The sequence below is a fragment of the Amblyomma americanum genome, chromosome 5 (assembly GCF_052857255.1).
Source record: "Amblyomma americanum isolate KBUSLIRL-KWMA chromosome 5, ASM5285725v1, whole genome shotgun sequence".
Taxonomy (NCBI): Eukaryota; Metazoa; Arthropoda; class Arachnida; order Ixodida; family Ixodidae; genus Amblyomma; species Amblyomma americanum.
The window spans coordinates 193,699,401-193,722,603 of NC_135501.1; the positions used below are offsets into that span (position 1 = coordinate 193,699,401).

At 47.2% G+C, this 23,203-nt stretch overlaps 1 protein-coding gene across 1 annotated transcript in view; it reads right to left on the reverse strand.

Moving 5' to 3' along the window:
* Positions 1-14,352, reverse strand: part of LOC144133291 (nuclear RNA export factor 1-like) — a 52,363-nt gene extending 38,011 nt beyond the window's left edge. Inside the window, exons 1-8 of the mRNA XM_077666269.1 lie at positions 14,144-14,352; positions 13,641-13,790; positions 13,248-13,347; positions 10,460-10,524; positions 9,170-9,237; positions 5,187-5,270; positions 5,002-5,106; positions 3,188-3,259 (exon numbers count right to left, since the gene is read on the reverse strand). Coding sequence (XP_077522395.1) covers positions 3,188-3,259; positions 5,002-5,106; positions 5,187-5,270; positions 9,170-9,237; positions 10,460-10,524; positions 13,248-13,347; positions 13,641-13,790; positions 14,144-14,174 — 675 coding nt within the window. The 5' untranslated portion in view covers positions 14,175-14,352. The remainder of the gene's footprint in view (positions 1-3,187; positions 3,260-5,001; positions 5,107-5,186; positions 5,271-9,169; positions 9,238-10,459; positions 10,525-13,247; positions 13,348-13,640; positions 13,791-14,143) is intronic.
* Between the last annotated feature and the right edge of the window lie 8,851 nt (positions 14,353-23,203).

Genomic DNA, 23,203 nt, shown 5'->3' on the forward strand with positions numbered 1-23,203 from the left:
AGCAGCGTTCGCGAGCCAGAGGATGGCAGTGACGACGACGACGTGGAGGCGGAGATCGCTGATCGTCCGGACGATTGCGCCTCAAGCTCAGTTGTCTTGAATGCCATTGGGAAGGTGCGCGTCTTCGTTGGAGCTTCTGTCAGTGTGCCCGAGACAGTACACAAGAAAGTCGACGACATTGAGTTGTTTGTCTTGCCCCGTTTGTCCACCACGAAGCAGAAAAAGCTCACCGATTTTTTTCAAATAAATGCTGTGTGTTCAACCGTGTGTATTTTTTGGCTGGAAATGACTATTTCCAAGTGTACCCGCTGCTGTAGAGCTGAGGTAGGTGATCTCTAATTATTGGCACTACTCTACGCGATTTTCACTTTAACCATATTTCAAAATAACAAATAATTTTTGGCGGTCCCTTAAAATTCGTTATATCGAGATTTGACTGTATGTTGGGATTGTCTAATACAATTCTCTAGCTGCTGTACTGTCAAGAGGCAGTGCAATTAAGCAGCCAGAGAGTTCCCTGAAAGCCCTACCTTCAACATGGGTGCATCAGCTACCTTTCATGGCTTCAACAAAAGCTGAACTAAACTGTGGTTTTTACAAACGTAGATTAGCATGCGTAAGCTTGTTTTTTTAGCATATTTATTGCATTTTAGTCTATGCTATCAATGGGCGACGGGATGGGTTCAATCTTGCAAGTGGTTGCATGCCAAATAGAATTTTAGTTGACGCAGCATGTTTGTTCTTCACAGTCTAATCAGGACTGGACAGCTCAGAGTGGGATCCAGTTTCCGTTGTGCAGATTGAATACAGTAACAGCTCGTTAATTCGAACTCATTTCATTCGAACTGACTCCCGGGTCCCGGCACAGACCTGTGTATTTCAATGATAGAAAACTCCCGATAATTCGAACAATTCTGCATCCTCTACGGTTAATTCGAACTAGGATCTCTTGGCTGACAGCACTCCTCGTAGATAGAAGCTGCCCCACAACGAGTACAACGCGTTGCAAATTTACTATTATGACGGGATTCCGTCATGCTCTCGACTTCATTTACTAGAGATCTAAAATAATGGAAAAGAAAAAAGCTGAGCGCACAAGGCTGGTGGAGCCCGCCCTCCGGTGCATGCCGAAGCAGGTATTTGCTGCCGGAGCACTCGCCTGCGCCACCGATGCTTCGGCACAAACCGTTCCAGGTTTTCGTTCTGCCGCGGTCACTGGGTCGCGATCACGTGGTGTACACAATGCAGCATGGCAGTTCGGGCGCCCCCGTGATGCGTTTGGTGCCGCGAGCTACATGGACAGCAATGTGGAGACGTTAGAGTCCTTAAGTGGTGCCGATATAATTGAGGCTGCATGCTGTCAGCAGACGACACCAGGCTCACATGCGGTGAGCACAGCCAACAGTGATGAGTCCGAATGTGGCGACGAGCCTATGCCACCGCCAAGTGCAAATGAAATTGCGTTGGCGCTCGATGTTTTAGCACCCTACTTCTCTGCCAATGAGAACTCGGACATTGTGCTGGAGCTCTTGGGCAAGCTGCAGATGATGCTGATGGAGTCTCGGCAGAAGAAACGCAAGAGGATGCACATCATTAAATACCGTAAAAACCGGACTATAGGTCGGACCAGAATATAGGTCGACCCCCTAACTAACCAATTCTAAAAATGAAAAAAATCTTTTTTCAATGGAAAAAGTACCGAAAGACATCCTTACTTTGAAACAAATGCGACTCGAGAGGTTGCACAATGGTGACAGTATTTAATTCCATTTAAATGCTGCTTGTATGTACACCCGGAAAATTTTTTAACAATATCGCGCACCAATCGGCCCGCGTGTTTGTTTCTGGCACAGGCAAGTACGGTGCCGTAGAGCAAAGCCCTCCTCTTCATGAATCGCCGCAACCAGGATGGCGAGCCTTTGAATTGCGCCCTCGCGAGTCTAGAGGCACGCGCGATCTCTGCCGCTTCCACGCGGATGCATTCGGCAGTCACAGGCAGCGATCTTGCTCGCAGCGCAACGTTTCCTTCCTATTCTCGATACACTACGGTCTGCCCACGAAATGATGTTTTCTTCTGGTTGCTGCAAGTTGTAATACGCAGCTTCTGCCTCCGCCAGTACTGAATGCTCTTTTCGGATACTCCAAATTCGCGCTGTGCCGCCAGGTTCCCGTGAGCTTCCTCGTACTCAATCGTGTTTTTCTTGAAGGCGACGGTAAATTGCCGTTAGCTTCCGCTTTGCATCTACTGAAACGCAAAATGGCGGCACTGCTGCTGATGGCGATGGTGATGGAGGCTGTTGACTTCAGCCACCCATTGTTGCAAGACTTCCGTATTTTTTCCGCCAATGACCGGTATACAAGACGGGGGTCGACTTTTCACCATGGTTTTTTGAAAAAAAGTTCGACCTATATTCTGGTTCTTACGGTACTTTTAATTTTGACAAGCCTTCCCCGTAAATAAACATATTTTGGAGCATAAATAGCAGCCTATATTCTAGCTTGCTACTCACGCGAATGCATTCCAGAACTTGTTTCTGGCGCATAACAGGCCAATAAATTTATTTCATTTGCCAATAGGACCGCATATATTTAATTCTCAGAATCGCCCGCCACAAACATGTAGTAGCGCCTAGCTCGCGATAACAGGTCTAGATGCGACTGCTTTGGATTCTGCCCGCGAGGAGGGCCAGATGACCTCTTATTCTAGCGCCCATTCGATAATTCGAACAATTTTCTGGTCCCCTTCAAGTTTGAATTAATGAGCTTTTACTGTACCATGCTTAAAGTCGACCGGTGCAATTTTCCCATTGCTCACCCATTAACTTTCAACGTTTGACTGAAATGTACAAAGGCTCTGCGAAACAAGTCATTTTTGAGCGGGCTGAGATCTGCTCTTGCCATTTCAAACAAAGTGGTTGGATTATAAACCATTTTACGAGACTTTTGAGGATGTCGTGAAATAGCAAAATTTGGATACAAAAAATGTTTTCCCTGTGTTAGCTATCACTTTTTTAAAAGGCACTTAAAACATGAACGAAAGGATGAAAGACAGAAATACAACACAGAGCTCTCTTCCACCTCATAGTTTTGTTAGTTCCATTAAATCAGTACTGATCGGCGGTTAGAACAACCACTTCTGACCTGCATGTGAGAGAATCAAGATTAAGGAGCAAACCCAAAGACTTACCTTGAGACCACTGAATATCTCTTCATCAAGGCTAACAGTTGGCAGCTCGGAACCCTTGACTGTGATGGTCATCTGCAGAGTGTGCACAGCAATTGTTTGCTCATAAGACAACCAGCCACAGCGAGCGACAAAATAGCGATCAACTGAATCTGCTGAACATAACGTAGTGTACGTGCTGTGGACTACATGTCAAACTACAAATCATGTTCAGTGGTGGGAATGGCCAAGCGCAATTTGGAGCAGGCTTTGTAGCAGGTGAAAATTCAACTTCGAGTAGCTTCCTTGAGATTTGTAGCAGGAGCCCGATAGTGAGAAAGGTAAAAATGCAAATACAAAGGGTGTGTTTAAAACACACCTTCCACAGTTTAAAAAAATGATAACGTGATGCATGAATATTTGCATGCTACACTGCAGGGTTGATGCAGGCAGTCATCTCGGCCAGGTGTACGTATCTTTTTAAATGTGACTGACTTCCTGTTTAACAAAGAAAAATGAGCAAAACATTGTATTGTTAACATGAGTGCAATTTTTTCTGTGCAATAGTTGCAGGTGTTGAGAAACGCGTTTTAATTGTTTTCATCAATGACATTTTAGCCTGATTTCCTTTCTAAGCCTACGAGATTTAAGAATTGACATGTGACTGTGCTCCTGCGTCTCAAAACGGGTTCCAACTGAATGAACTCGGTTGAATTGAATGAAATCGTTCCGAGATGAGTGCAGCCACTTTGCTTCATTAAAAAGAGTTATGATGCTGCTGCAGTAGCACGACCATGCCATTGCTGTTGCACAGCCTAGCACATGTTTACTGGACCACATTGCCACGCCTCTCACGATGAAGCATTTTAGCGTACATGAGCTGTCCTCATCTCAAAGAGCACCGCTATTTTTTTCTGCTCACGGGTTCAGCAATGGCGTATGCTTCCCTCATGCTTTGCTGCTTCCTCTTAAGAGTTTGCGACGACTCAGTTCAGACTTCTTCACACCGCAACTATAATTCAGGCTCAATGTCCGACAACACAAGCTTGAGACCACGAGTGTACAATGTGGAAACTGTATGCCAACTCATGGCACCCCCATCATTGGAAGTGGCTCAATTTAGTTTGAATTCCTATTTATACAAACTAACTTTCTATGCTTCAAGTTCGATTAACGTGGTTCTAAATCGCAAACATACCGAGTGCTAACGAAGTTCGTGGAATCGCGCTATCGCCTGGAGCATGTCTGAAACCTTTCTCGTGGTCATACATTGAGTTTAGGGGACATGCGACGGCGTTGCGCAAAAGCTCGAGAAATCTAGCAGGATGCACATTTTCCATTTCCTGAGCCTCTAAAAAGCAATTTCTTCCTTGTATGTGCATTCACTGTGTTCGCCAGGAACAGTGTTGGTGCCGTCGCCGAAGCAGAAGTGAAAAACACATGCACACCGTGCGCTAATAGTAGACGGACTGTAAAAAACTGCACGGGATTGGATTCTGTCATTCATCTTTCTCGTCGCACACAGGGAGAAAAAACAGTCACACCTCTGCGCATCAGCCTGTTCGTATTCGCCGCAGCTTTTGATTGCTGGAATAGTATTTTGGTGCAGCCTAGGCGCAATTTCATTAAAAAGCGGCAATCTGTAGCAGCATGTAGCAGTTTTAATGCAATGGTGCAGGCTGACGCAACTGGCGCAGCATACCCTCAACTGAGTGTGCACAAAGTCAAGATTCACAACATGTTCTCTGCGTAACATGAACAAGCAACATTACTGCGGCCATTACGGGCATATGCCCAAGACATGGCCTTTATGCAAAGCACTTCACACAAGAACTGACCTTGAAGCCTGATGGTGTGTCGATTACTCTGTTTAGACTGCGCACAGCAGAAGCACACGCTGGGTCGTTGATGAAGAAGATGGCATTGTTCCCGTCATACTGGAACTAAGAGAGGAGGGCGCATTTTAAGAGGCACACATACTTGTCTGAAAACCGTAGACAATTGGAGTGAAGGCAACACTTACATTGTACGGAATGAGCGGGGTACTTATCCGCGCTTTTATCTCACTCAGAATGAAGTCCTTGCCATGCTTCTTGCCCTGGGGAATCTGCATCAAAGATCAAAAGGGCACTATAGCATGAACTTCTCGATTTTCACTATAATGTCACCCTATTTCAAAACGAAGTGCCACTGCAAACCAACATCGAGAGCCACGGTTTCAGCACAATAAAAACGACACAGGGCCCTCATACTGCACAGGGGAGGACAGTAAAAATGAGGCAAAAATAGGGGAGTTGCTTTGCAATTCTTTTGGCAAGGGAGTCGTCTCTCCACGCAGAACAGACAAACGTGCAGTTCCTGAAGGCCAATCCACTTGTCTAGTGTAACCAATTTTTTTCCTTACTCTTTCTCTTTAGTGCACTTCTAACCAAATGGGTTGCGTTAAACACACTTTTTTTACATTGTGTGAATGGGAGATTAGCCCTAAATGTATGGCGGTCTTAGAAAAACAAAATTTATTACTGAAGTCACAACAATATAATTTTCAAAAAACGTGTTTCTGCATATACGTAATTACCGTACATGCTTGAGTAATGAACCCACTTTTTTTTTCCAGAATAGTTGACATCAGTCAGGAGGGAGGGTTCATTACATGGGAAAAAAGTTTCAACAGATTTTTTTGGAAGGGTCGAGATTTCAAATCACACCTCCGTCCGTCCTTCCGGTCATCAACAAACATACACGGTCAGACGTGTTCGTGCTGCTGGTGTTTAGCATCGCGCACTTTGATGCGATCCGGCAATTTTGTAACAGCCGGCAGCACCGATCGCGGCAAGATAACACCAATATGCTGAACATTGGTCTTGAAGGTCAGGCACGCATTTTTTATGCGAGGTTGAAAAAACACACAGGATGGTGGCGAGTGTAATGCGAATGTTTAAGCCTTAGCTTACAGCACATAACGTCTTGGCTCTCTGCCAAGTTCGCAGAGCGCGCGTCGTGGCCCCACCCCTCTGGCAGGAGCTCTCCTCAAAAGACAAACAAAGAAGTGGCGATGTTAACGGTGGTGGGCAGCATCTGGGCGCCCTGCCAAGGTCTGAGCAGTGGACGGCGCGAAAACCGAGGAAAAACTGAGGATTCTGCTACAAACAACTAAAGGTTGAAGAAAAAAAAGTAAATTCTGGCCGACAAAAGTGGGGGGTGGGTTAATTATGCCAGTGGGCTCATTACGCGAGCATACAGTCGAACCCTGCTACAACGAACGTTGCTTCAACGAAATATTTCCAATTCCCCGTCAGCTCGCCATACAAAGTAAAGGGACAAATTTCTCATCTCAACGAACCATTTTTGGGGCGCGCTTCCGCTTCAACCAAATTTTTGCTATGCATAGCTGGGTTTAAAAATCTATCTTAAAATAAAACAAGCATATCGCTGCCCATATGTGTACTTCCGTAGGTCCACGCTGCTTTGTTTCACTAAACTTTCACTGGAACCAATTGATCCACTCATTCAAACTCTCTTGAAGACCGCCATTGCTTGGTGGTGATGACAATCGGGCTGGCTGCCTTGCGACAAGGTGCGGGTGCAAGCTCCCGTTTTCTTCCGAGCCAAAGTCTCAACCAATCCGTCGCCAAAGGACGCAGCAGCTTGGCAACAGCAGCAGTGCGTTCGCCCTAGTTTTTTTCACTCGTGCTTGTGCGCTGCAATTGACACAAGCATGGTGACTTTGTTTAGGAAGCAGAAGTTCCTTTCTCTTGAAGAGAAGGCACAAATTATCAGTGCGGCATCCAGTGGCAGGAAAAAGGGAGATGTTGCAGCAGACTTGCACGGATGTTGCAGCGGAAGATGCACCAGCCCTGACATCTGCATTGCACATGGACGCATTTGACACAATTCGTGGTTTCATTGGTGTGCATGACATCGCGATGCAGTTGTTGGCCGAGCGTGAAACTCGCACCACGACGCTCACGTCCACTAAAAAATCGCAAGCCAAGATGACCAAATTTTTTGGAAATAAATGATATATTTGAACAGTGCAGTCAGATCATAAGTTTTCTGGGCCGATTTCGCCACAACGAAATTTACGCTTCAACGAAACTTTTTCCGCACCCCGTGAAGTTCGTTTTAAGTCGCCGATCCATTTTTTGGACTCGAAGGTTCCAGAAATATGGTCAGAATAATCGAGCAGTCCAAAAAATCCGTGAATTACAAAAAAATCACTTTATTGAGATGAAATTGGCTTAAACATTTCACCGATTTTACCTTGCGACAAATTTCTCTTGCTAGCGATGATTTGCGCCTGTATTTGCGCCAAAGTTGTGCTTTCACTGTACACGCTAGACAGCAAGGTCACGGCGTTTAGTTGAATACTTCCCATGCTTCTTTGACGGACCCGGCGGCACCGGCAGGGCCATGTCCGCAATCCGAGTGTACACCACACCGCTCGTCAAACACACGCAAAGACAAGGCACTTTTCGTTCAAAAGCTGTGGAACCGCCGGACGCATTCACAAAGCGGCGAAGGGCTGTAACTTCGTGAGGAAGGAGCGCCACTCAGTCGACGTGGTCAGAGAAACTCAAGTGACGAAACGGTGAACGTATGAGACCCGCCGCGGTGGCTCAGTGGTTAGGGCGCTCGGCTACTGATTAGGAGTACCCGGGTTGGAACCCGACTGCGGTGAGCGTGTTTAGATGGAGGCGAAACGCAAAGGCGCCCGTGTGCTGTGTGATGTCAGTGCATGTTAAAGATCTCCAGGTGGTCGAAGTTATTCCGGAGCCCTCCATTACGGCACCTCTTTTTTTCCTTTCTTCTCAGTCCCTCCTTTATCCTTTCCTACCAATATGTGAGATAGCTCCTGCACAATTTCCTTCCTAACAACCAATTTTCAGCTTATGGGGCAAGCGATAACTGCCTGCGACAACGTCGGCGACAAAAGCAAGTTGGCAGCGATGACAATCCGGCTGCCACCTCAAAGTGTCAGAGATCGCAGCGGACCTCTACTTGCAACAATGAGGTGCCTAAAGTCTGTCAAGCCAAGCCAAATGCAGCATAAATCCACCTAAATCCTCCGAAAAGCTGATAAGATGGCCGACTTTGGCCCGCAGGCGACTGAAATTAGTCCGAAAAATCGAACTTTTGGACTTTTTAGGTCCGAAACATCCGTCGTGAATACATATGTGCTTCTATGGGGAGACTGACGGTGCCTCATTGAGGTCCGAAATATCCTACCGAAATATCCTACAAGTCCGAATTACCCATCAGCTACTGTACTGCGAAGAAGCCGCCGTGGCAACTGACTGTCGTCGCGTTTCTTTTTAAGCAGCACTCCCCGAAATGGTGCACTCATATGTAAGCACGTTGTTCTAGTTCACTGATGATTTGCCCCCTTGCCCTTATCCACCGCAAAAACAAAACGCAGCGTTTCTCCTCTTTATGCTACATCCCCGCAAAAACGGCTCTCTCAAATGCTAGCGGGCAGCTTTTAATTTTTGTTGGCGGTGGTGCTTCACCTTCTTGCATAGAGGCACTGCAAAGAAGCCACTACAGCAGGTGACCGCCGCTCCGTTCATGTCGCGTGCCCTCACGTTCAGACCGTTTGCAAGTTTGCACATGTCCGGCTGGTCAATGAACGCATTATACGACCAAAATTTGTCAAATTTTACATGTATTGGCTGGGAAATCGTTATCAAGGAACATTTTTACCCAGAGAAATAGTGCTGAATTCTTAATGTCCGCGATTTTGAACACACAAACCAGGAAATCAAATGAACCGGGAACATAGTACCAAGGTTTTACTGAATATGTTTTATGATGTTGCATATTGTGCTCGTTGTTGCATTTTGCTAGCAGAAATTTGAGTTGTAACAACTTTCCATGGCTTTCCTTTTCTGCAGACTTGCCTTCCCTTATCTGTTGTACTTCCCATCATACTAGAATGACTTCTTGGGATTACGGTATCCATGTCTAAACATGCCCAAAAAGAGACACCAGAACAGTGGTACTTACCGCAACCTTGTACCACATGACCTCGTTGCCTCGTTTCTGGAGGTGTGGCGGGACATAGACATCTCTGCCTGCAATAGAAAACGTTAACACACTGAAGCGAGTGCAAGGGCCCCATCAAGGCAGTGTCTGAGCAGCTGCATGTTCGTGCTCCCCTGGGAGCCCTTACTTTTGACTCCACACAAGAAATGCAAATTAAGTGAAAGTGAAATAGACTTTGTTCATCGACAGCATGCTCTCAGCCTGTGCACTTTGTGACAATTTCTCCACTTAGCAATCCAAAGGCCTCAGAATGATGTAGGCAAGAGGAAAAAAAACACACGGGCATGTACGCAGCCATGCATGTGCATACAGTAAAAGCTTGTTAATCCGACCAGTCCCGGCTAAGGCCCATGCAAACCTATAGTGTTGGACGTTTGCTAATTTTGAAACTACGGGTCTTGCACCAGTTATTTGAATAGGCCACCAAAGGAGGCCATGTCTAAGTATGAGCGGCACAGCAAGTGATCATCAAAATGGCCCTACCCAAAGTTTAATTGCACGCTGCAGAGTCGCCTGCACACCTCTCCCGTGTGTTCAACGGCAGGCACGATGACAAACGGACGGTACCGTCTCACAGAGTACCGTTTAGTTTCCGTTTCGCTCTCTTCAGCTTCGCACCAGCCTGCGGCGATGGCGACCACAAACCACACACTGGCCAGCCAAACAAGCCCAGTAGCACACCATTTCAGACGCTGACTAGTGCCGCTTCACGTATTCTCGCTTCCAGCCACGTGTTTATGCCATTACATCGAAACTGCGTGCTTGTCAGGTGCCTTTCACTCTTTGTGCAGTGAAGCCACCCTCCTCACATGTGATGCAGCAGTTTGCGAGGGGGCCCCCACCATTACTGCGTCACACCATGAAGGATACCACGAAGGCCAGTACCATTTTGGAGTTTTGCTTTGACGCTCCTGAATGTGTGCACGCAATAAATCATTGACGGAAGTGTGAAAAAAAGTCACTTCAGACCGTTCTCATCTCTAAAACAGCCAAACATTGCCCAGTCTATCACTAAATAAATTTACCATAGTGCAAATGGTTCTTGTCTATTTATTCAGGGTCATTTCATAACTCGAACATTTTTTTCAAGTCCCTTGAAATTTAAATTAACGAGCCTTTACTGTACATCTGAAATTATATTAACGCGGGAACATTCACAATCAGTAACCACTGTTTGAAGTTGGAGGTGACTGGTAAACACTTAGGAGTACAATACTACAACAAAACTGGGAAGAAATGAAGGGAGCTCACCTCCTCTCCTGTCAGGCATTCCCCCTCGCCTTTTCCTGTTGCGGTTGTACGAGGTGTAAGGCTTGCTGCAATTCAGAACAAAAAGTGCTACTATCAAGAAAAGTACACAGGCCGAAAGTTTCTGCTCTGAACAATGAAACAGGTTCCGCTTCCTTTATGTGGCTTTTGTTTTGTATCTAAGAGCAACACAAAGGCTCGGCATTGATGCACAGTGTCATCATGACAGACGCAACTATGGAATAAGTACAACTAGTGAAAAATAAATAACAAAATACTGCGCACACTACAACGTTCAGGGTTCTGTGAAGAGCATATAGTAGTTCCTGCAGCACACAATTTTCATAACTGATTTGGCGACTCCAATGAATGAACATTCAGAAAGAAAATAATAAGCTGCAGCATGCTGTTTTTCCTATGTCCCCTTAAATAAACCCTTTCCCTGCAGTCGGAAGTGGCCAAAATTTCATTAAGACTACCAGAACTTGTACAAAAGAGCCTTGCAAATCTATTATGGCATTCTGACTTGATGATTACATGACAAATGAGCTTACAGAGTGCAGTTATAAAACATTCCAAGCTGCTCTACATATTGAACCGTGAAACACTTTAACATGGCCCAATAATAGTTTTAGTACAGTCAGACAGCTGTATGGCAAATAGAGTAATGTGCTGCTATTGCCAAGAATGGCGAGCCATATTTGCTGTGCAGTCGCTGATACTGTAGTTGTCGTATTTACCGTACAGCAGTAACCTCCGACCTGTCGTCAGAGGTTGCTTTTGGAGTAGTACAGCACAGTGCAGTGCTAGAAAACTGCAGGACGGCTTGAGAAACAAAGTCACAACTGGGGCTACAACACATGCAGCCCCATCCATCCCTTCCACACTTACTTGCGGGACCTGGAAGCAGAGTGCTGGGTGTGGACTGCCACCATAAAAACGCGACATACCTGACAGGGCATAAACCGCCTAACCCTCACGTACTAGTATTGCCACACTTAAAGCCGCTTGATGAGCCCGAATGCTGCTCCAAGCCGAAGGCACGAAAACAAGACAACTAAGCGGCGATCCACAGTACGTGGGTCGCACATACAAGGCGCAGTTGAGTGGGCTGGCTCTGACGTTTTTGTTTCTGTCATCCATTATTTCTCATCCCCTATAGGTTAAAATACACTTTTTTTAGATTCTAAATGACTGGAAATTATGTGAAGCGAAAGCAGTCGCCGCGAACCAAGCGGTCGGCAGGAGCGCACACATGTTGTAGGTTTAACTGTCCCGCTATCTTCCTAAGAACATTTATGTTCCTTATGGTAGTTACTGAAAATGATTATAGCACTGGCGCTCATTCACATTCCGATCCCGGCCGTGGCGGTCGAATTTCGATGGAGGCGAAATTCTAGAGGCCCGTGTACTGTGCGATGTCAGTGCACGTTAATGGACCCCAGGTGGTCGAAATTTCCGGAGCCCTCCACTACGGCGTCTCTCATAGCCTGAAGTCGCTTTGGGACGTTAAACCCCCATAAACCAAACCAAACCATTCACATTCTTGGCCAATGCCTACATGGCCACTCGTCAACTGTGTTGCGGCCTGAAGCCATGATATGCCACATGGCGCTGCACCTCATTTCCTGACCTGTTAGCGTGCCAGCTACAGCAACCCTCGATGGCCGTCAGCACACTGGTTTTATGAAAGGCCTGCAGCCTTACTGCATGTGCACTTTTGCCGAGTGCTGGCAGTCGATTCTGCGAAAAGCAAGTTAACTGATCGGACAAGTGCGAGATCTACAACCAGTAAGCGTTGTTTGGAAACATCGTGATATTTGGCTGGACTTCAGATGAACAAGAAGTTCCAACATTTCCATATAATCAGAAGGGTCGAATACTGCAAATTAAAACGTGGAGCGCATTGAACACAGCAAGTGGTACTTGCAAATTATTCAGAATTTCGAAAATTCACACGCTCCTATGAGAACCAGGAAGCCTAACATATTGGCCAAAACATCAGTCGCGCTCACTAGGCATATAACGCAGGTTGGTGCAATTTAATGCTGCCTGTGCATAAAATCGTATTTGTATCAAAGTGGTGCAATTGTCATGGCTGTCCCACTCCTGAGATGTGTTTTGACAATATCGTGCTATATAGAATAAACAAAGTGCACCAAATGTTGCTAAATATTGGTGCCAGGCACAGGGCTTCCACATTGTTCTGTATCAGTCGCGTTTGCTCTGATAGCAGCTCACATATTCACCTAGGCAGTGCCGAACTATCGCTCAAACTCAAGAGTTGACACCCAATCTGCATACTTTGGGACACGGGATCAAGCTGGCCACTCAAAGACAACTTTAATTAACAAAAACTGGTGGTCCTTGAATATAACTGCAGACAGTGCTGACCTTGTCTTGACACTTCCAACTGGCCTGACAAGCCAAAGTGCTGTTGAGGACCTTTACAAATGATGTAAGGGAATTATTACCATAAACAAGCCACATTTCAGTGTACAGTCTGCTGCACTGGACAAAAACTGCAGCAGGTGTGCTTTTGAGGTCTCAATGTGTGCACCACCCCTAAAGTGGCCCAAACAACCACGGTCAACACGCCACACGGCACTGAGTGTGCTCAACACACCCGCCTCCTGTACTTTAGTGCATCCCTTTTGTATTGATATCCATCCACTCATTTTTGCAGACCAAAATTCCTCCTAGGTATCCCTATTGAGGCATACCTGCCTTAATACTTCTCAATATGCAATGGGCCTAAGGTTACGCTTATATGGCCAAAAGATTTACTTACAATCGATTTCTCATGTGGTCTGGCAGGTTGCCTCCTCCCTGCATTTCAACATCTCCGTCTTCATCCTGAAACCTGGCCCTGTTGCCCCCATCTCGACGGCCTATGAGAGGGTAAAGAAGAACCAACAATGCTGCACAAGGGACCATCAAATCAACGCAATAACGCGCTCCAGTGCAGTGGGTCCCATGGATAGCATACATGCTTTATTCACTCACATGCTCCTTAATGGAGCAGAAAACTGAAACGAGTCACACGATTGGATTGCCATTTGACTCGCATGCTATCAGAAAACGCATTAACGAAGCCTTGCGCTAATATCACCCTAAAACCGGATCTGAAGGTCACACAACACGGTTAGGGTAGCGCATGCAAAACGGTCGGTTGCACACTTACCAAAGCCTTGTCCACCCATAGGACCACCGAACTTTGGGCGGTTGTAGCGCTTTATTATGGGCGCGCCAAATCCACCTCGGTTGCCCATTCGGCCACGATTGTCCCCACGACCGCGGTTACCGCCACGGTCTCCACCGCGGTCGTCGTGACCTGCGCAGGACCGAAAGCGATGGTTAAAGGCAAGGCGAAACAAAGAAGACAACACGATCGCATGCACAAGCCTGATGAAGCAGACTTTCAAATCAACGTTCACTATTATCAACAAAAGACCGCCCGAGGCGCAGTTACAACGTGATCGTATGCTTTCCTGTGCATGCGGCAGGTCTGGTTACAACAATACACTTGAAAACACTGCAACAACTCTTTCATGCCACTCAGTTTTATTCAGTCATTCGTATCCTAACTGCTCTCAGCCGTAATGCTGGTAACGAGGGAGAAACAAGCACAGTGCGCGACAAACTGATCAAGAATTTGTGCTTGTTTAAGCCTAATACAGATCTCACCGTAGAAGCCGCGCGATCCTCTCGCCGACATCGTGGTACACGACGAGTAGCCGCGGTGCAACGCTGTAACTCAGTGCGGAGCTTAGCGACGCAGGTTTTTTAAAAAAAACACGGTAAAATGTGCTTTAAAACCAGCGTTAACGTCAATATCTACGGACGCAAGGAGGCACGTTACAGAGCACACGCGCAGCGAGCCAAAGTCATGTCTCAATCCGGAAGTTATTGTTGTTGGCTTGTTGGCATTGGCCCCTGGTGGAGGCAGGAAAAGCCACGAAAAAACAGAGTACTACATTTCGAACCAGCTTTCAGCCTTTTTTTTTTTCGGGCTGACGGTATTTGTGCCCGGTCTAAATGACGAAAAGATAAGTCAAAACGTCTACTGCAACCGCGGTGCTGCAATCGCAGCTAGACCAGCGACATCAAAATGAACGATTGTTACCTGTATCAGTTCATTAACTATAATGTAAATTTTATATTTATAAACAAAACATTTGGAAGCATAAATTACTTCATGCAGTTTGCCTTCGCAAGGTAAATAGATTGAAATTAAAGGTCACCTTTTATGTTCTAATTTCGGTTTCGGTTAATTGATGTTTATGACGATAGCATTTAGTGTGGATCATTCAGGGGATGATAGGTATTCAAAAACATCGGTCTTATAACTGCTGCTTCGCTTGTCGACATTCTTCTCTTGAAGAGGACCAGCATGACACTTCCATGGAATTAAAACGATGAAGCAGCAATTATATTGCAGTTATTTTGTGCCTTTCAGCCACCATTCGACCGTTGAAATAGAAACCGAAACGAACTTGTAGTACGCACCATTGCGTAGAAGACAACAAAAAAATTGGTGTCCATTTCCGTTTCACTGACGGCTGCGGTAAAATATTTCGCGCTAAACGCAGTGTCCCAAACTAGCCCGGGGCATATAAAAAAAATTACAGGATTGCACTTCAGTCTGCTTAAGAGCGGAAAAGCGAAAACCTATCCCTGTCCTCTGTTTTTTGGTTGCGTTCCGTGCGAAAACAAGCTACGAAGCAGAGCAGAGTCGACGTCACGTTAGTCTCGCGATGATACAGCACAAATATATTGGTAGAACTAGCGATATTAACATAACGACTGCCATATATGAAGAAGAGAGTGGGCAGACCGTTTGAACCGGAACTAGCGGCAGCAGACAGCTTTGCCATGATCATCTGAATTGACTCTTGAAACACAGCTCACCCGTTACGGGATTGACATAGGTGGCTCACTCGCCCGATCGCACGCCCGAATAGCTGGCTTGGCGCAGTGCTTTTGCGGCGACTGGCTGGCGTGCATAGCTAAGTTCCCGGCACAGTCTTCTTTTTTTTTTTTTTGTCTGGAGCTGTACGCATAATAAGGCGATATCTGTTGGTCGCCGAGGATCTAGCTAGGGCATTGTGTTTTCGAGTTTAGTAGAACGAGTTTTGTAAACCCCCGACTGTAGTCCAGAGTGGGAAGACTGACAATAAGCGAAGGGCAGTACTTGGATTCACCATATTCGGCACGACAGTCAAGAAACACAGCGTGACCTCGCTATAACGAAACGCAATAATAGATATAACGAAGGAACGCCAAATTTTACTTCAAAATAAGGCACGTTATTTTTGCTCAGGAGCGCTAGGTCGTCTCCATTATTGTTGCGACTGCATGATAACAGATCATGAAAGAAATGGCACATTTTAACGCGACAGCGTTAACGAACTCGTGTCGCAGAAAAGCCGGTCCCGTCGGCGTCTTTGGCCCTGAACGAAAAATGGCGCATCTCGGTGGACACCTGAACCGCGCCGTAATGGAAGAAATTTTCCTTCCCTTACGGCGCGGTACGGGTGTCCAGCGAGAATTGTGACAGACGTCATTTCCTTTCCTTAAAACCAATTTTCATGTCAATTTCCTTCCCTTAAAGGGACTATGCAATAAATTGAGATTACATAAGGCAGACGAGAGATATGCATTTCATTACTCGTCACCCCAACGCAAGAATTTTTATGCTAGCATCAATAACAACGAAGATATAGACGATTAAAAATTACGCTCCCCCTCTCCCCCTCAACTCGTACACGCGGGGCACCAGACAAAAATAAAGAAAACAGGTCTGGGACTGGGCCCCGCCTATCAATACGTCATCAGATGACGTTCGCTTTGCAACTTCCGGCTGTCGCTTCTAGCACCCCAACAGCAGCGTCGGCGGCGTGGCGGCATCTCCCCGGTCTCTCTTCGCCTTCCCGAATTGCGGCGCGCGTCGGGTTTCTTTGCTTGTCATCTGTTGTAGTTAACAGTAATAAACCCGGACCTCGAGGCGCGACTGCTCGCTGGCCGCGATGGGCATCGAGCCCAATGCGTGCCCACGAAGAGCCGTGCGAGTGGCTCCGGAACTCCCGACAGAAGGAGGCGGCAGAGGAACATTGAAACCATATGCGCGAAGGCATTGCCCTGGCCCGCGCTTGCCCGAGGGGGTCGCGCGGCGGCACGAGCAGACGATTTTCACGGCTACCGGAAGCGTGCCCGTGACGTCTTGGCTGCCGTGGCTCCAGCGAATGACAGCGTGTGTGGCCTGGTGGCGTCATGGGCTGACAAAGGAAAATTGCGCGGTTCAGTATTGAAATAAGTTTTGTTTTAAAACCGAGAGTGCACTTTTATCACACAAAGAAGGCAACCTGAATGATGGAAGCAAAGAAAACCGATGCTTGGCGGCACCACAGGCGGCCAGGAGAGTTTCGATTTTTTAAGGCGCTTCGCGTCTATGAGCTTTGCCCCGTGGTTTTGTTTTTGACGCGCCTCGATTTACAAGCGCCGAACAGCAGAGGAACTCCAAGTGCCGCTTCAAGTGCTAGTTAACCTTTGAAGGAGCCTGTTAAGGCTTTTCAGATGATCGCCACGGTCGATGAAAAACTATGATGGCACGATGGTCGGTAATCGTAAAAGGCAGCACTTGTGTCTTCGCACGCTCGCCCGGCAAAACATCCCGGCTGTGCCAGTCAACTTCAAACTACTTAACGGAAATCGTTTATTAGGGACGGGAGACAACAAGGCAGTTCAGAAAAAAAAAATTGCTGATGGCCTAACTCTCTTAGGCCAGGATATACGTAGCGATTTCTGCATCGGAAGGGTGCATTCACTAGATGCGCCTTTATAGGTGATAGCTACTTGAGCCGTCGTGGCGGTGTGGTAGAGTCTCCGCCTTAAACGCCGTAGGCCCTGGTTTGATTCTGAACCTCAGCGCATGTTCTTTTTTTTATTCAGTGAGTGTGCGGGGGGTTTCAGTGGCTCCCATAGATGCCACCACCGAATACGTTGCTTAGCGGTTAAGCCCAGGCTCTGGCGCGTTTATGCTCCGGCGTAACACGCGCGCGCGCTCTGCACGGCGACGTCACGTCGGCCAAAGCGAGACCCTCTATACGCCACCTGCGCTTGACCGCCGACGCGTTCGACGGCTTCGGCGCACTCTGACCGCACTGGCGGGGAGACTTGGAGCATGTCTCTATTTCGCGCCGAGTGCGCCAGCCGCCGCCGGCCCGGCCAGGCCAGACTGATTCGGCTCCGCGGCGAGGTGCGCGTTGTCACGTAATCCAATAACTTCGGCAGTTGGGCGGAGCTGTTCTTTTCGAGCTCTCGGCTAATTTGATCCATTCATGGTACACATCTGAAGGTACATGCAAGTGGGCGAGAGAGCCCGATCCAGTGGACCCATTGGATCTAGCGGAAGCCGTTAAAGCGTCGTGCGTCGGCCTTAGTTTCGAGGCGCCCACTTTAAACGCGACCGCCCTTGAGCACCTATCCGTTTTGTGTGGCAATAAAATAAATAAATAACTTGGCCCTTGCAACCGTGGGAGACCTCGACGCCGCCTGCTGCCCCGTGCAACCGCGCCGTTCAAGGAATCCCAATCCGTTGGCCCCAAAGCCCCGGCCAGCCTCCGATGGGCGCAACGCGCCGACCTTGTCCTGGCCCCTAGTGACTCCCCGCACTGGGGTTATGATAGTTTGCAACGGCTGTTCACTGAGGAAGGGGGAAACGACCCGCCGGCGCCTAACCTAACCGTGCTCCCTTAAAAGCATCGCACGCTCTGTGGGGCTGAGGTCGCTGAAATGCAGGCCGGAGTTTTTGCGAGAACTACGTCGTCGGGTTCGGGAACGGGATCCATCGTAACGCTGGCAAGACGCCAATGCAAACGTAAACAGAGCGACGGTAGCGACCCCCGATAGATGCCTTCAACGTGCAGCGGCGGTAGCTTTCATTTCGGCAGCTGCTAGACCCCACCGCAAGCTACCAGAAATCACGGAGTCTCCATTTACGTCACGTTTACGTCACTCCGTCCTGTGCGGTCATAAGAGTTCTCCGTGTCGTCATAAGAGTTCTCGAGTTTGAATCGGAGCGGCGGGAAAAACTTTTTATACTTCGAATCCAAATTTATCTGAAATAAATGCATCTTTCGCTGCCGGACAAGCGGCAACAAAGCCATGAAATGCCGAACTATCAGATATTGCTAACAAAAAAAAAATGTGATAGAGTTCTCCTCAGTGTCCCTTTAAAGGCAGAGCTTAGTTTAGTTTATAGGGGTTTAACGTTCCAAAGCGACTCATGCTGAGGGGCGCCGTAGTGAAGGTCTCCGGAAATTTCGACCATCTGGGGTTCTTTAACGTGCACTGACATCGCCCAGTACACGGGCCTCTAGAATTTCGCCTCCATCGAAATTCGACCGCCGCGGCCGGATAATAATTAATAGTTGGTTTTTGGGGAAAGGAAATGGCGCAGTATCTGTCTCATATATCGTTGGACATCTGAACCGCGCCGTAAGGGAAGGGATTGAAAGAAGAAAGGAAGAAAGAGGTGCCGTAGTGGAGGGCTCCGGAATAATTTCGACCACCTGGGGATCTTTAACGTGCACCGAGATCGCACAGCACACGGACGCCCGGGATGAACCCGAGTCCTTCGGGTCAGCAGCCGAGCGCCAACAGCGAATCGTATTAACTTTCTGGTGTATCGCACTCATGTAAACCGGCACAATGCGCAAGGAAAGCGCATCGATTTAGTCCGCCAGGCGGGGGTATAGATCGAGAGGGACAAGTCTACTTCCGCGGTGTATGCAAACAGGGCGGGCGCAACGTGTTGTGAATGCTGGACATTATTCCGGCCATAATTCGAGCGCTATGGACACGCTTGTTCAAGCCTGTACTATATACTTACCTTGTTTTAGAAGTCGTTCGTTCGCGGTCCCTCGTGCAGCAAGTCCGGTAGCGCGCAACAGCGCTTCGTAACAAGCTGTCTACATTCGCATTAATCCGCCACGCCAAAAGAATAACAATGGATAAATTAAATGCTGCGGTAGGATGCATGTCGCAGGTATCACAACAGAGAAAAAAAGACACGCCGTCCGGTTGAGCGGGAAGAAAGAAAACAAACGTTGGCAGGAACGCAACCGGAAGAGGGCGACCAGTTCCGCTCTCACTCACAAATCTGACACTGAGTGGCGCCACCGACTTGACGCGGCACATGTAAACGATGGCGCATCTTCTCGTCGAGATGCGATAGGAAATGCGATGAGCTACTGCCGCATTCATGTAAACACGGTTATATATTCAGTTGGCTTACGTATAAAGGGTGTTTCACCTAGCACTTCAAACAGTTTTTAAAAATAGGCTTTTTGATTTAGAAGAGCGCTTTTTCTGGCATAACACTTCTAGCGCTCTAGTACATCAGAATACAACTAACGCGTGCTAACTAGCAGACTGGTTAATTAATGTTTAATATTTAACTTTTTAACTTTTATTTTTAGGCTCCTTAATTATTAAGAGGCCTGTAGCATTTTTAAGAGGCTTGCATGTGAAACAGGCTTAAGGAGCCTAACAGTAATAGTTATAAAATTAACTATATTCACTACCAGTTAACCATGCCTGGTATTTACGTCCTTAGCTGTATTCTCATTTACTACTCCGCTGACAATGCTATGCCGGAAAAAGCGGTATTCTAACTCAAAAAACGGTATATTTAAAACCTGTGTAAAGTCTTAGGTGAAACACCCTGTATATTTGGTGACGTGGTGGGCACTTGGTGCGCGTATGGTGCCTAGATCACTGTAGTGCGCGTGTTGAGGGCTCCCGCAACGCACATCGGCGACACACTAAACATCGACTATGTTGTCCTCGCTATACACAACGGCAAGTAACCCCGTTGGTATGCGACATGTGCAACCAAGTTCGCATGCAGCTATAACGAAACAACGGCTAAACCGAACAAATCGCGGAGCCCCTCACACTTCGTTATAACGCGGTACCACTTATATAGTCAGGGAATAAACTGACCTTATTACGTTGTTTCTGAAAGTTTAAAAAAAAACGCTGTTTTTTCTACGGAAGCAAAACTGTAAGAGTAGAGGCGTTATGGGAGACCCTAAGTGCAGGGTTTGTACTATAATTGTGAGTTTTAAGGATTGTTTTGCGCGTTTAGCAGAAATTAGCTGGTACGCTGATGTTTCCATTACAGACTTACCCTCAGAGATCGGAAAAAAGGAAGATGTTTCATTTTTTTCTATTCCAGCAATCAACTTATTTTATTCAGGCCAATTCTATAAGAATTGTGTAATCCTTAAATCCAGTCAGTAAGGATTGTATAATCATGTTATCCATGTTCCTGTCATTATCCCCATTTAATACACCCCCCCCCCCTTTCACACAATGCTCCAATGCTTGGAGCCTTTGAGGCATTATAAATAAATAAATAAATAAATAAATAAATAAATAAATAAATATGTGAGCAGTTATGTAGCGCATTGAAATAATTACATTTCGGTGGTTGACTCTGCCGGGAACCATGTACTATGTATAGTGCTGGAGAGATGTGTGTGAGGTGCTCGCTTGTGCTTGTCGGAGTAGTGATCCTTGACACGCTGGTGAATGATTTGTGTGGGAAGGCAAATATGCAGTTTAGAAACTGCCGGGCTTCAAGTGCGCATCGTACCCCTAACCTGCAGAAAAGAGTACATTGGTCAAACGGGCCGTTGCATTAACAACAGTCTTGGGAACAAGAGCTTTCGATATATATAAAAAAAAACACTCATCAGGGCCAAATTAACTCCTGCATTACGGCGCATACCCCAGGGCTATGCGTGACAAGCCATGCCAGCCTTTGCTAAATTAAGCAAGAACTTTGAGTAAACGCCGCCACCATGTGCTACGTGAAAAAGTGAAAAAATTTGGCTGTGGTTTAGCTCTGGTTAACCCTAGTTGAATTGCGAAAGCTTTGTTTCCTCGGCACGTCTACGCAGCGCCTCATTTGGACGCTCTCGAGAACTCAAACTGGTCTCTTCCGCAGTCGAAGAGTCACTCCGGGACGTGGCACGACTTCTTCTAGCCGCATCTTCGTCACGACGCTTCTCGAGTCGTGCGGCGCGCTCTTCTGGCGTCTGTTGAGCGCGTTCTCTCTTCCTCGCTTCGTTCTGTCGCTGTTGCGTCTCTTTCGCGCTCTCCATAACGACTACAATACACTCAGGTGAAGCGCATATATATATATACCTCCCGCGAGGCGACACCTCCTCTCCCTCTACCCCAGCGGAGCACATCTGGGGCCAGATTACGTAACTGTCAATTAGGAAATTTGTCAAAAACTTGTCACAAAGGTGTCAATAAGCCTCGCTCCTATTGGTCGGTCGTGGCCGGCAGCCATATTGCTTTTTTGCGTCATTGGTGGCTGCAGATGACGTCACGGATGTGGCAGAAGTGATGACGTTGCACACCTAATTATGCAGCCGCTATTTGACAGTTTTTTTTTCACAATTTTGAAGCCGTCAATTTTAACGTTGCCTTTGTGACAGAAAATGGCGGCGGTGTAGGCGGCGATACGAGTGATGGCGCGTTCACTATAGTGCCTAGAATATCCTACTAGTGTGTCGAGCGGAGCGCTCTCCCAATGGGAGAGGGTGGCAGCGCGCGCGATGCCTGCCAACTTTGGCCGCGAGGGGCACTGCTCGTCGTAAAGGTGGCGTCGCTACCGGACATGCCGCAGTCGCTGCAGTTGCGTTGGTCGTGCGCGGTGTGGATTATAACATTTTGGTCGCATCTGCGCTTTTTTCTGTTGTTTTGTCCGTGCTGTTCGATGTGAGGGAAAACCACAGCGACTAATGATGGTAAAATCGAAGCATCAAGGCCGGGAAAAACCATGTTTCGTGCCGCTCCGTCGGAGTGGCTACCGGTCGAATCCGAACAAGGCTTCCATGTTCTGTGTGTCCTCGGACCCAACACGGCTTGCGGAGTGGGAGCGGCTGATCAAAAGACAGGACCGCAACTTGACTCCAGCGTGTGTTTTCTGCGAGAAACATTTTGGAGACTGCTACATCTAGAGACGGTGAACGGTGTCGTCAACGAGCTCGCCAGATAGACTACGTCTGACGCCCGATGTCATGCCAGCAGTATTCGACAGCTATCCGAAATACCTTCTGCCTAAGAAGACATAGAAAAGAAAAGTGAGGAACCTGTGTGACCAACCTGTCACTAAACGGCAAATGCGTAGTGCCGGTGGAGAACCGCCAAGCACGCTCGACGATGTTTCCGACGGGCCGGCAGCAACAGAGCAGCCCAGTGATGCCCGCAGCAGCAGATGGGTTGTATTGCTATTGAAGATCAGCATCCGTTGGACTCAATTTGTATTCCTGCAACCTGGACCAAAATATCTGTAGCACCTGCTGGCTCTGTAGCCTACGCACGTTATGGAGCCAAACAACAACTTTGCCGCTTTGTATATAGAAAGAATGGTAACATTTGGAAGCTTGATGCCAGAACGCAGCCTTGTGGTCGCTACAGTGTATTTTCTCGGAAAAGAACAAAGCAAGCGCGTGCTTACAACAAGCTCTGTTTTTTATCTGTTTTACTGTATTCCAGATTTGTAAGTAAGAATCAATGGTACAATTACCATTTTCTTTTGTTCCATTACAAAGGGAAGCTCAAGCTCATACACACCTGCATTAATTGTATGAAGCAAGCTGTGATTTGCAAATAAAACACATCAGTAGCGAGACCTATTCCAACTGCTTGTGTTGATCGTCGCAT